This window comes from Eptesicus fuscus, chromosome 13 (assembly GCF_027574615.1).
Source record: "Eptesicus fuscus isolate TK198812 chromosome 13, DD_ASM_mEF_20220401, whole genome shotgun sequence".
Lineage (NCBI taxonomy): Eukaryota > Metazoa > Chordata > Mammalia > Chiroptera > Vespertilionidae > Eptesicus > Eptesicus fuscus.
In genome coordinates, this window is record NC_072485.1 from 74,340,560 (window position 1) to 74,354,845 (window position 14,286).

The 14,286-nt window shown below is 50.1% G+C and overlaps 1 protein-coding gene across 1 annotated transcript in view; it reads right to left on the reverse strand.

The window, feature by feature from the left end:
* Positions 1–8,660: 8,660 nt before the first annotated feature.
* The window catches only part of LDLRAD3 (low density lipoprotein receptor class A domain containing 3), a 188,711-nt gene continuing 183,085 nt past the window's right edge, over positions 8,661–14,286 (reverse strand). Inside the window, exons 5-6 of the mRNA XM_054725589.1 lie at positions 11,269–11,614; positions 8,661–9,255 (exon numbers count right to left, since the gene is read on the reverse strand). Of these exons, the coding sequence (XP_054581564.1) occupies positions 9,033–9,255; positions 11,269–11,614 (569 nt within the window). The 3' untranslated portion in view covers positions 8,661–9,032. The remainder of the gene's footprint in view (positions 9,256–11,268; positions 11,615–14,286) is intronic.

Genomic DNA, 14,286 nt, shown 5'->3' on the forward strand with positions numbered 1-14,286 from the left:
AGTTCTGAGCAGGAGGCAGGAAGTGGACACCTGTATCCAGGCCGGAGCCGCACTGGAAGGTGGAAGGCAGCGATGTCGTGCACCTGTCTTCTCGGAGGGAGCGGGGAACAGGAAGGAAAAATGTGCGGCGCCAGCAGGTGACCCTGAGAGGGGGCGGCTGAAAGGCTTAGAAAAGACAGACAAGAGAAGGAAAGCTGGGTCTGGGTGGGACGCTGCTTCTCTGAGAGACAGCGACCACGCCCACAAGCCGTGTCTTTATGTTATAGCAGATGCCACGAGGCAAAGTGAGGGCGTGGTCAGGATGTTTACAACATTCTCGTGGGTTTCCATCCTACTCAACTACATGCACCTGAACTCTATCAAGCCCACATCACTCAGGCACGTGGGGCCACGTGTTCGGACCGTAGGTTCAAGCTTACAGCTACAGCTGTTGGCTATAATTGTGCTGGGAGGGCTCTGCCCTCCAAGCTGGGACTTGCACGTGGCCATGAGAGGACTGTGCCCTCTCATTAGTCCAAGGCATGAACCTGTCCAAACGCTGTAGCCGCTCTCCACAGAAAAAGGAGACATTGCCGCCATCAACTGATGGAAGGTTTAAAACTCAGTGGTTGGAGCTCAAATCTGAAATCGGGGACGTACTAGGTTTAGGTCTTAGAACAAGCTCTTTACATCTCTGTCCCTCAGTTTCCCAATCTGGAAAGTGAGTAGAGTAACAGTACCCAACTCTCAGTAACATTTTCTATGAAGGGCAGACAGCAAACATCGTAGGCCTTTTGGGACATATGAATTCTATTGCAAGTCCTCACCTCTGCCATTGTGGAATAAAAGCTGCCACAGAAATAGTCAATGAATGAACATGGCTATGTCCCAATAAAACTTTATTTACAAAACAGGCGGTGGGCCAGATTTGGCCTGTGCGTCACAATTTGCCAACTCCTGATTTGGAGGATTATATGAGACAATGCAGATGACAGTCAAATTGTGTGGCATAAAATAACCGACCAATGGCTGTTATCATCATCATCACTCTGCATCTGGCCATTGGATCATCAGGTTGCCGAATAAATCCCCCCACTCCCCCTCTCCCTGCCTTTACCAACCCAAGTACATTTCTAAAAAAGGGGACTTGAATGAATTAATGCAAACCCCTGGGTACCAGTGCATTTAAGATGTTGCCCTGAAATGGTCTGCTTGATGCAGACTCCCAAATCGCTCAGCAGTTAGAAGTAAAGGCAGGCCTCCACGCTGCGGGGTTAGAGCACTGGTCTCCCCAAGGGGAAGGCAGCTGGACCCCTTGTGCAGTAACAAGGACCTGACCTCCCATTAAACCTCTCTACCGCCCTTCATGCAAGACGGCGTGCATTTCTCACTACTGCTTGAGGAAGGAAAGTCGACGGAACAATTTCACCTCCTGGAAACTGCTTGATAAGACAGACTGACTTGTGTGAAGTCACGCTGGGAGTCAGGAACTGAGCTGGGACTCGATCGCACGTCTGTGGACTCGTTCCAGCTGCGTTGAGCATTGGATTAGTCAGGATCTCTGCTGCACATTACAATTTTGCTGGCTTAAGCAAAAAAGGAATTCTTGAAGAAAGTGGCTTGGAGAATCAGGCTCAAGGCTGCGTAGGAGAACGACACCCCAGTGATAATGCCCGGGGCTCCGCTGCAGACGCTCCTGGCGCAGGAACCAAGCTGGCACACTGACTCTGGGCACCTTTAAGATGCCTGCCCCTATAAAAAACAACCACCGTGGTACCTATATACACTGGAATATGACTTGGCCATAAAAAAGAATGAAATCTTACCATTTGTGACACCATGGATGGACCTAGAGGGTATTGTGCTAAGTGAAACAAATCAGAGAAAGACAAGTACTGTATGATTCCACTTATATGTGGAATCTAAAGAACAATATAAACGAACAAGCAAAACAGAAACAGACTTATAGATACAGAGAACAGACTGACAGCTGTCAGAGGGGAGGGAGGATGGGGGCTGGGTGAAAAAGGTGAAGGGATTGAGAAGTACAGATCAGTGGTTACAGAATAGTCACACGGATATTAAGTACAGCATAGGGAATATAGTCAATATTGTAATAGCTATGTGTGGAGTTAGTTGCATATTGGAAATATTGGGGGGGATTGCTTTCTAAAGTATATGATTGTTTAACCACTATGCTGAACATCTGGAACTATTACAAAATAATATAGAAGGTAAACTGTAATTGAAAACAAATTTTTTTTTAATTTTCCATCTGAAAACGGCCATATCTTCTGGCTCTGTAAAAGAAGCCATGCATCCAGATGTTTATGTGAAATACCCTGAACTTCAATCGCTGACAACAGGTTCACCATAAAAAGAGAGGCGTCGACAAGCCAATTAAAATATTCAGCCTGTGGGTTGAATACTACCTTGGGCTGTTGGTTTGAGTATAGAGACAAGAACCAAAGATGAAATCAATACATCCATTTTAAGAGTAGATGCAAGTGCCCAGTAATTTTTCAAAGTGCAGGTCTCCCTAGTAAAGGCTGATAAGAAAATAATGTTGGCTCTGAAGCTAGTATAAAATAATTTTGAATGTCAATTGTAATTGAAAAATAAAGAAATCATGGCTATTAACTAAAACCAAATGAGAGTCTGCTATTACATTCTATTTCTCAAATCTAAACCTTCAGATCTTCTGTTGGGGAGGATGGGGACTGCAGAGTGAACTCGAGGGCACTGAGCCACCCTGCTTGCTCCAAGGCCACAATGAGGTCATAAAAATGCATTAGCCAAGGAGCAGAGTGAGAGAGAGGACGGGAGGGAGAGGGGAGGAGGGACAGAGGAAGAAAGAGGACAGGAGAGGAAGAGAGGGAAAGGGTAGGAAAGGAAGTGGATCTCCACTCCCTTTTCAAGGCTGATTCCCTCTCCTTCTGGGATCCCTGACACTTCTGTTCCCAGTTGGAGCACTCTGGTTTCTGGTTGACATGGACCATTGGATATTTTTGCTTGACTGACTCTTACCTAGGAAATTTGTTCCTATGAGAAGGTGTCAGTAAAGAAGGGAGAGGAAAACCATGACAAGAGGCCAGAAACCTTACACTTTTCAACATTTTTTTTCTCCTCTAATTCATATGGTTTCATAGCCAAACCTACGGCCAACCTACTGGCCTTCCTCTCAGGGGAGAGAGCGGCATCCTACTTCCATCTTCAGGAAGTTGCTCCCCAGCACTCACCACCGTCCCTCTACAAGTCTCCCTGGGGCCCACAGTGGGCAGCAGAAAGTTCTGTTCAGGTCCCTAATAAAAATAACTCCAAAGTCATGTATTTCTATTTCCTAACATAAACTGTCCAGTTTACCCGAGATCATACCAAATCATATAATGGAACCATTGCACTTTTGATAACTACAGACTCCAATGATGGGTTATGCCTACAAAATTAAAGAATGAAATTCCCCTTTATCACTACACACAAAGACGTTAAGGTCTAATACGCATTGAGTCCCAATTTGCTACTGAGGAAGACTCCTTTCAGTGGAGGACGGAGTGTCTGTACCACAAACCACTGCACGGCCCAAGGTCCTAGTCCCCAGGTGGGCTGAATGCTGCTGTCTCCACTCTCTCCTGGGGACCATGCTTCTTAAGACCCCTTCCCAGTGTGGCCCTAGGGGCACGTGTGTCGATGAAAGCTCAGTCATTATCCTCAGGGGGTTGGGTTCACTAGACATACAGCCTGGCAGTCCTCCCTGTGAGCCCACTTGCTCGCTGCAGGACCATTTGGGAATCTATGCAGTGGCTTCTTGGCCCTCCTTACTAGCGCTGGTGCCACCACCTGTCCCGGGTTCTGGCTGGTGTCCTTGGTAACTGTGTCTCGAATCCTCCACCTGATGCTTCCAGGCCATCACTCCGCCAGCTCTCCTTCAGTGAAACCCCCAATGTCCATATTCAACCCCTTCTTCCTGTAATACCTGTAGTGTCTCTGATTGGTCCCTGCGGACACACTGGACACACACCAACATCGTTTTCATGGAAGAGCCAATTATTTGATTTAAGCCACGCCAGCAAGCAGGGTCGAGACACTCACATTCAATTATTTCCTGACAACTGATTCCAACTTGAGGGATGAGTTAAGCAGTTTACTTTCCTCGTACAAAGAAGCCAGCCCCTTCTTTTCTTTCCAGAACGTCTCTTTTACCGGTGTGAGCCAGGTGTCAGTCCTCATCTCTACACTGGGGATGCCGCCATCTCCAAACACAATGCGTGGCCCTGGGAAGTGTCCTGCATGTGTGTGCCCTTAGCCGATTCCCAGACTGGCAGGTGAGGCTGTACCGAGTTGTACACTTGAAACCTGTATGGTTTAGGAATGAATGTCACCCCAATAAATTCAATAAAAAAAGATAAAAGGCAATAAAAAAGGGAGGGATTTCTATAGACTCTCATGAAGGTAGTTCTCTCTTTTTCTGAGATTGTGAGCCTGGATCTTCTGGGACCCTCTTCCACCTGATGTAAAGCCATAAAGCTGAGCAGAGCTGGGCTGGGAAGCTGGGGAGAGAGAAGCAGATTCCTGATAACAGTTTCTGAACAACTGAATCCACTCCTGCCCCAAACCGACAGTCCCATACCCTTGGACTTGGTTGCATTAGCCAATACATCTTCTACAGTTTTGCACAGTTAAGCTTGTGTGAGTTGAATTTTTATCATTTACAACTGGAGGTTCAATTACCATTTCCATTTATTTGATTGTCCAAGGAGTCTGCCTGTTTTCTCACTAACATTTCTGCCGTGGGTCTCACTGGGAGCATTTCCTCTCCTATGTACACTATGGCACCTCTACTGTGGCCACCTGAAGGTCTTTCCTCTGCAGTTTACTCTTTGGAGCTACTGCCTTGCCTGAGGATGGCAAGGTACATGGAGAACACAGGTAATAACTTTCAGATCAGTCATCCCTGTCTTTCTCTAAAAGACATTCTGTTGTGTCACTTTATCATCTTACAGAATCGCTAGTGGGAGTATTTTTTTTGCCTAGGACCGCTGCATTCAACCCAGCTGTGTAGGGTGTTACTGGGAAAGCCTCTATTCATTTTTACTCCTCCTCGATCTCTTTATTCATTGGAAAAGAGCTATAGTGTCAATTAACGTCACAGTCCTCAAACTGCCTGCTTTGTGAACTTGTCTATTTTTAATTTTTTAAAGATTGGTGCCATTTCAAAGGTTCTAATAGTCCAGGCCACGAATATGCTTTTCTAAAATGTCCCTAGCTTTGGATCCATGAATATGATATAGAAATGATCCTTTAGAGGAGGGGTTGGCAAATGACAGCCCATGAGCCAAATCTGGCCAGTCATGTATTTTTGTCAAGTTCCTGGAACCCTGCCACACCCAGGTATCGTCTATGGATGATTCTGTAGCTGCTACAGAGACCATATGGCCACAAAGTCAAAAATATTCATTATTTGGCCCTTTACACAAAAAGTTTACTGATCTCTGCTCTCGATGAGCGCTTCCCAACCATCTCTTCACGGTGGCACCTATTGAAAATGGTACCCTGAGAGACCAAGCAATGAACATCCTGACACACCTCTGGGGCACACCACTCTAGACTACTTGGGATAGCGCTGTCTCATAGCCTGATCTTCCTCTTGAGACACCTGGGCATCAGTACATGATCGAAATGTAGGTTTTGTAGACCTTGTGTTTAGTTTCCCATGTGGCTTTCAACTTTGGCCAAGACCAAGGCCAAGGTTGCTTCTCCTGTTCATGGGTGGTGGTAGAGGTGACCTCCTGACTCTCTGTGCCACTGTCCTGGAGGCATCAGTCAACATGTGGTTCTAAAATGAGACTTGTAAGACCAGCAAGGATGCCCCCATCACTGATGGGGCCAGTCTGCACCATTTGTGGCTCTGAACTCATTATTAGCACATTGTGCTAGAGTTGCAGTGTGACCTGGCATAGGTCAGGGTCTGTTACTGATTTTCACAGTTACCTCTCCCTTCCCCCAAACAGCCCTGTAGTGGAAGCAGTTCATGGCCGTCTTCTTAAGTGACATCCGGGGCCCATGATACGAACTGGAATTCGTGATTTCACCTCTGCCTTCCAATCACACCAGCTGTGGAACCCTTAAACGCCCATCACATTGTGAGATCCTGTCAATAGACTCTTCCTTTTCCCACCTTTCCCATGGCATAAATCCACTGCAGAAGTCATGACAAATGTGAGGTGTCCATTGTTTACATCGCCATAGAAGAGCAAGGTGGGTTAAGAAAGGCGAAGAACCATTCACACCAATAGAAAGAATGAAACTGCATGTTTATTTGAAAAGTATAAAATTAAAAAAACAAAACACAACCCTAGCCAAAAAAAAAGTACAACTGCACACACCTTTCCAGTTTACATCAACTTTAAACGTTACACACCATTAACCACTTAGTTGCATTTTTAAGAATTGTTGATTTCAAATTAGAGGGAGCGGAGGCTGGTGGTAAGCTAGCTTATCACAGTGAAAGTATTTTAATGCGAAAATAAAAAAGGACTCAATGATCTCATCTGAGAAAGGAGAGCAGAAATGGTTCTCCAGTTGGCATCGATTTAGGCAATGTATAAAAAAATCCTGATCGGAATGAGTTAAAAAATACCGCGGGCCACTTGTTTTGTTATCTTGAGTAGAGGGGGTGGGGAACCCCAAAACCCCTGCAGCTTTGGTGTCCTATTTACATATTTTTAAAAACATTCATTAAAAAGAAATCAAATCTATAATAAAAATGTCCCTGTGTTTGTTTTTTTTTAAAACAACAACATTTAATAGGTTCCCCTTATCTACCAACAGCATTTGTTTCCCTAAAATGCCTGGAAGCAGAATTGTTCGTGAGATTAGTTCACTGCACAATTAATTAAAATTAGAATCCTTTGCTCTAAGCCACTTCCCGAGCACCAGGCAGAAGCAGGGGCCCATCAGAGGGAGAAATACAGCCATTCTGACTCGCAGGAGAGGCACCGTTCAGCCTGAGTCCTAAAACTCTGGCCGCCATCGCAAGTCCTTGCCTTACTGGATGACTCAGAAAATAAAGTGTTATTTTAAAAATAAAAGATGCAAGCAACTAGGTTCCTTTCCTTTCCTTAAAAAAAGAAAAAAATCACCACGTGGTTAGCTTTTCCGTAACATCCTCTGGATTTGGTTAAGAAAAGAAGTCTGAAAAGAAGTCTACGGAACAAGGATCATCGGACGCCCCTTCCTCCCCCTCTGCAGGCTCCTTGTGAGCGAGCATCAGAGAGGCTGCCGAAAGCGTCTCGGGCTGTGGAAAGAAGCCCTGAGTGGGTGGGAGCTGCCCAGAGTGGCTACGCCTGGTTCCAGTTTTATCCTGTCAGCGTCCTGCCAAATAAGGCCTAGGTTTCTACCCATTATTTCCCCAGGGGGTGGGCCCTGTGGCTGGCGGGGCACAGACAGGGCAGCTAGCAGGAACACAGAGACCATGACGGAGGGAGAAGGCACCCCTCGTTCAGCATCCTTCGAGGACTCCATGAGTGACAATCCCAAGTGCCACAGTGCACAAGCGCCTGGCACTCGGGCCCATCTGGAGTGACTTGTACCGGGGGATCAGCGGGACACAGGCCTGACCCCCGTTTGCATCTTTCTTTGGACCTCACTAAAGAAAACACAACAACAAAAAAGACAGCTGTCCTATACACATATAAATAGTCCCTTAACTAGAAGGGAAAAAAAAACCCAAACACACTGTTTCAAATGCATTTCTAAAAGATTTAAAAAAAAAAGTCCGAATGGCAAATCTTGACTCCGAACTGTCCACTGTCCATGTCTCTCAGGGGAGAAACGATGGGATGTTTGAAGGGGCCCAACTCTAACTGTAACCCTGACCCTACGTCGATCGGGACCTGGGGGAGGGGAGAGTGTGCAGTGCAGGGAGCTGGGAGCTCTGGGGGGAGGTACGGAATACGTTTCTCACACGGGTTAGAAATCGCAGTGTCAAGTCCAAATACACAGGTAAAATGACTTCTGCGTGGTAAGGGGACCTGGGGGGCTAATGTCGAAGCTGCAGGAGGGGCGGCCGGCTGGGTGTGGCTCACAGGCACCAAGGGCCACTCCAGCCGGGTGCACATCGCTGGGCCACAGGCAGGTCACAGCTGGGAGGCTGCCGATCCAGGAGCCAGGGAAGGGACTGTGGACACAGCAGGCCTCCGCTCCGCTCCTGCAGCCTGCCTCTCAGGAGCTGAGAACCCGGGGGAACTCCGGTGGGGACTTCCTGCCTATTCTGGGACGAGGCTGACGATACACGCGGCGCGGCCAGAGACGCTCTCCAAAAGGGGATTCTCAGGCCAAGTGTTAAAGCCAGAATCTACCCAGAGTGGATAGGTTCAGGGTCATTCACAACATCTAAGTGACACGGCTGATTACTAAAGAGCGTACCTTGTGTCACACGTGTTCTCTGGCCACTGCCTCCGCTGAACGGAGGGGAATGTGTAGGACGGTGCTGGATGCTTGCCTGTCCTCCCTGCAGGGCAGCCATCCCATGGTGGCCACCTGGTGGGTGGGCCCTGTGGCTGGTGGGGCACAGAGAGGACAGCTAGCAGGAACAGAGACCATAACCAAGGGAGAAAGGCACCCGGACCCCCAAAGAGCTATCAGACGGCAGCCCACAGCGCATGTGGCCCAGTGCCTGCCCTTCTGCACATCCGACGGCCACAGAAACTGCTTCCTCAGGCGCTCCCTGAACCCGCGTGATCCTGTCCCCTCCTCAGCCAGGTGACAGCGGTAACGGAAGAATGACGTGGAGAGGGAGGCTGTGACCCTGGGCCGAGCGGAAGAATGACCTCCCAGGACAGATGCCCGCACACATCGTGCCAATGGAGAGGCCAGGAAAACGACAGGCCCCCCCAGAGGACATCCCTGAAATCTGGGGCAGGAGGGGGATGGAGAGACAGCTGACACCCCAGATCAGTCCCTGAGGCACCCCGACTTCCCGAGGGCAGGTTGTTAGGATGGTAACAAGTCAGAGCAAGCAGATGGACCCGTGTGGAGTTTGGAATAGCTGGATTTTATACTTCTTCGGTGCCCTGGCTGGGCACGGAGTCCCTGGGCTCGGCGGTGCCCTCCGGAGGGCTGGGGCCCGTGTCTTCCACGCTCAGGAGGCTGCTGGCTGCCCGGGAGCTGGCGCTGTTGGTACTCCCCGACCGGGAGCGGTAAGGTGGCAGGTCGGCTTGGTTCAGTGACTCGGTGTCGGAAGAGTAGGGTGGCGGAGGGAGGTCGTACCACGCGGGTCTGCAATGGAGAAGGCAGGGTGGGGCGGGGGAGGCAGGGAGAGGAGAAGAAAGAGAAGCATTAGGAGGAGCCAGGGCAGGGCTGACTTCTGCCCGTGTCTGAGCGGGTGCTGGTGTGAGGGAGGAGGCTGGCCCTCCAGGCAGAGAGGCCGTCCAAGGTGGCGTGCAATAAGACGGAATGGGGAGGGTCAGTGCGCGCCGGCTGGCATGTGCCAACGGGGCAGGGCCTAACCACAGTCTGTGGTGGAGCCAGAGCGAGGATGCTGAGTGATCTGGCAGAGCGGCTTTGCTCCATCAGCGGGGGTCCTGTGGCCAAGCCGCTGGCCTGGCGTTCGGTGGGGCCTCTGATGAGCCTCAGAATTCGGGGTTCTTACTGAAGCCCACCTGCTGTGTGGACCTGGGTAAGTGAGAGGACATCTTCCCAACACCCCCGTCTCTGCAGAAGGGGACAGTAACGGCATCTTGCTCCCAGGGAAGTAAGAGGAAAGACACTTGGCTTTCCAGCTCTCACTTCCCGAGAGCTCACTGTGAGTGGGGCCATGCCACGGACCTCACACTCAATCCTTTGGTAAGGATCACAAGAACGAAGGGGTAGGTGTTACTTTATGTCCTAGTACTAGGGAGGAAACTGAGGCAGGGGCCCTGAATGACTCGCAGAGGATCACCAAAAGCTTGTAAGCATGGGTCTGGGATCGGGGCCCAGGCTATGGGGGGTGGGGGTGGGGTGAGTGACATCCTGAACACTTATGCTTACTTTCCAAGAAATCCATAAGCACCGTCCCCTGAAGCTACCTTTTATGAGGGAAAAAAAGATTAAATAATGCAAGAGCTGCCACTGAAGAGGGCCCAAGAGGACCCCGGTCACCCCAGGAACAGGGGGTGCAGAAATGCTCATGCCACACGGTGCATGTGGACTCGGAGGAAGGGGGATGCTGAGCAGAGCTCGGCAGGGGGCACGGCAACCTCAGAACCCAGGGGACCCTGGGAGCTCTGTCCAGGGACTTCTAGAACGACGATTTGGGGACATCCTGGAGGTCACCAAAGGAGGGAGGCATCCCAGGTTTGATTCTGGTCAAGGGGGCATGTACCTTGGTTGCGGGCACATCTCCAGTGGGGGGTGTGCAGGAGGCAGCTGATCGATGTTTCTCTCTCATCGATGTTTCTAACTCTCTCTCCCTCTCCCTTCCTCTCTGTAAAAAATTAATAAAATATTCGCCGAAACCGGTTTGGCTCAGTGGTTAGAGCGTTGGCCTGCGGACTCAAGGGTCCCAGGTTCGATTCCGGTCAAGGGCATGTACCTTGGTTGCGGGCACATCTCCAGTAGGGGGTGTGCAAGAGGCAGCTGATCGATGTTTCTCTCTCATCGATGTTTCTAACTCTCTATCCCTCTCTCTTCCTCTCTGTAAAAAATCAATAAAATATATTTTTAAAAAAAGGAGGGAGGCAGGCCGGGCAGGCAGGACTCAGGCCCATCACCCACGTCAGCCCCAGAGCTCTACTTTCTGACTTCAATACGGACTCCATTGGTAAGAGGGTCCCACTGTTTAACACAGCCACGCCAAGTAAAGGGACTTAGTAATCCACTCCCTCCTTCATTCATTCATCCCACACGTATTAACCAAGCCTCCGACAGGCACTGTTCTGCGGTGGCAGCGGAGGCCCCCGAGTGTGAAAGCCGGCTAGCGGCCTGAAGGTGTCAGTGTGCCATTCCCGAGTCGGCCAGGATCCTAACTGTATGTCCTTAACAGGTGTCTGAAGTCCAAGAGCCCCAGTTTCCTCACTTGTGAAATCGGGGCAGACCCAGAACCATCCCCAGTGAGTCCCTGAGAGGATGAACTGAGATGATGCCTGGGACCTGTCCTGCAAGGACTCAGCAGATGCCAGACGCTGCTGTGCCTACAGCACCCGAATGCAGGCTCTTGGCAAGACCAGGAACCCAGGCTGCCACCATTCTGCTCCCCGTATCGGATGAGCTCCCCGCCCTCCCGCCCCGTCTCTTCCAGCCAGCACGCACCTCTGGTCCAGCAGGGCCTCCGAGTAGGAGGGCGGGGAGCCCACTTCCGAGGCGTTCTGCTCGGCCTGGCTGGCCACGTACTGGATGCCGTTGTTGACGTTGTAGGTGACGTTGCAGTGGTGCGGGTGGTCCAGCACCACGAGGCGGGACAGCAGCACGGGGTGCTGCAGCCGGTGCACCGGCAGCGTCATGAGGTTGTTCCGCTTGCGCTGGTGGTGCAGGACCAGCGCCAGCAGGGCCACCACCAGCACGAAGATGACGGAGCTGCCGATGATGGCGTAGGTGATGCTGGGGTAGTACACCAGCTGGTTCTCCGACGTCACAAACACCTGCCCGCTGCCCGGTTCTGAGAAAGCCCCGAGGGGAGAGAAAAGGAGGTGGTTACCGATTCAGCTCACCCCTGGCGTGGTAGTCAGTCCCAGGACCTGCGTGCAGATGTCTGTAGCAGCGCGATTCACAAAAGCCGTAAAGTGGAAACCACCGACGCGTCTACTGACCGGCGAATGGATAAGCAGAATGTGGTATGTCCACACAATGGAATATTACTCAGCAAGAAAAAGGAATGAAGGACCAACCCATGTTACAACATGGATGAACCTCAAAGCCATTATGCGAAGCAAAAGAAGCCAGACATAAGACCACATGTTGTAGAATTCCATTTTCATGAAGTGTCCAGGAAAGGCAAATTTATAGACAGAAAGTAGAATGGCTGCCTGGAGAGGCAGGGTTAGGGGGGTAGGGGTGGGGGGCGGGCAGAGATGAACTGATAATGAATATGAGGGAAATGGTGAATATGGTGATGGCTATACAAATTGGTAAATTTACTAAAACTCATTGAACCACACACTTAAAATGGGAAAATTTCCTGTTATGTAAGTTATACCTCAATAAAGTTGCTTAAAAAAATAATCAGTGCCAGGAACTACAATATCCAGGGAACAGGAGTAGTTCCTATGGCAGAAATCAAGTTTTTCCATGGAAATTTATTTATTTATTTATTATGAGGATTATTTTTTTAAAATATAATTTTATTGATTTCTGAGAGGGAGAAAGAGATAGAAACATCAATGATGAGAGAGAATCATCTATCAGCTACCTCCTGCACACTGGGGATTGAGCCCACAACCCAGGCATGTGCCCTGGCCGGGAATTGAACCGTGACCTCCTGGTTCCTAGGTCGACGCTCAAACACTGAGCCACACCGGCTGGGGTTTCTGGAATACTTTCCATCCCTTTATCTCCAACTCTCAGTCTGTTCTCGCGGGCACTGCCTTTGGTACAGCATCTACTGCGTCTTTGTGCACCTGCTTGCAATGACTACCACGCCAGGTCCTGCGTACACTTTCTTAGGACATGTATGGCACTGAAAACGTTTTGCGTTTTGGTGCCGAGTAAGGATCTTCTCATCATCAAAAGCCCTATGACGCTACCAGCACCACGGCTTCCGCTGCTGCTGCTGCTGCTTGCAACCCGCAACTGCGTTCTACCGGCAAAGTGAAAAGGGAGGAGAAAATAAGCAGGAAAAGCAGAGGCCAACATCGCTCTCTTCAGACCCGATGGCTACCACCAGGTCCCACAGGAAACAGGCGCATAGTTCCTGGGAAATCTATAATATAACGTCCGTATACTAGAACAAGGAACACGGGCCAGGATGTCTGGGTTCTTACGTGTGCAGAGTGCTTGTTTTATGCCAGGCCCCATGCCAAGCTTTCAAGAGAGAGAGCCAGCATAGCACAGGCCAACATCATGGCCTCTGGGGCCAGACTAGGTCCCAATCCCAGCCCCTCAGCTTACTGGCTGTGTGCCCCTGTGGAAAGTGGTCAACCTCTCTGTGCAGCACTGCCCCATCTATACAAGGGGGAGAGGGACAGTCCCCCACCTCCCTGGGCTGTGGTGAGCATGAAATGAATGAAGAGCCAACTACCCACGGGTGCGACCCGGCTGGAAGAATCATCTAAGTACAGTCCAGGTGAGCAAACCTGGTGACCACACCCTCGTCTTCCCACCCGAGGAAGCGGTGAGGGGGTGGCGATGGGCCCGCGGGGACAAAATGTAGATGACAAGTAATGGCAGCAGCAGCGACCCCTGCTTCTTGGGACGGTGTCCTGGCGCTGGGCTACACTTGACTACATTCCTCATCACTCAAGGTGTGCCTGCTCTGTTCATCACGGTATCCCCACTGTGTGCCTGGCACATAGTAGGTACTCAATAAATGCACACAACTTAATGGAAAAAAAAATCTGTGTCTTCACATACGCTGGTAAGGCAGGTGCTTTCATTGTTTTACTAGAATTTACGAAATTCATGCAAGAGTAGGCCTTCCTTCCCCTGGCTGCCGGCACCGGTTCCTTCTGGCACCTGGTCCTTCCGGCCGCCGGCAGGCACCCAGGACCTGGGCTTCCCTCGCAGCCCCAGCTTCGTCCAGAAGGATGTCTGATCTAATTAGCATATTACACTTTTATTATTATAGATGATTCCTACTTTTCAGCTGAGGAAATCGACACAGAGAGGTGAATTAACTTGTCTAACGTCACACACGGAATAGATGGGTCAGCATCAGAACCCAGATATTCCTCCTTCAAAAATCCACATGCTGTGAAACTCATCATCTTCCTTCCTGATCTCAATATTTCCAGATTCCCCCGAATAATCCTCCTCTGACACAGATCTTCCCCCGTTAGCTCTGGGCTTTGTGTTAATTTTCTTTCCAGCTACGCTCAAACATGAATGGAAGCTACGACGTTCCCGTGGGTCATTGTGTCAATGATCAACTGCACAGAAAGAAGCAAACAGAGCCCCAGACGAAAGGCAGAAGCATGCACCAGACAGTCACAGGAGGGCGGCCGCGCCGGGGCCCTCTGGAGACGATCAGCTGTCACTCAGGCACCCGCTGGCGTTCTGTCTGTTCTCAGCTATGTCCTCAGAAGCTAAGTGGGGCCTGTGTGTGTGTGTGTGTGTATGTGTGTGTGTGTGTATGTGTGTGTGTGTGTGTGAACTCAGACGTAAAATAAAACGGCC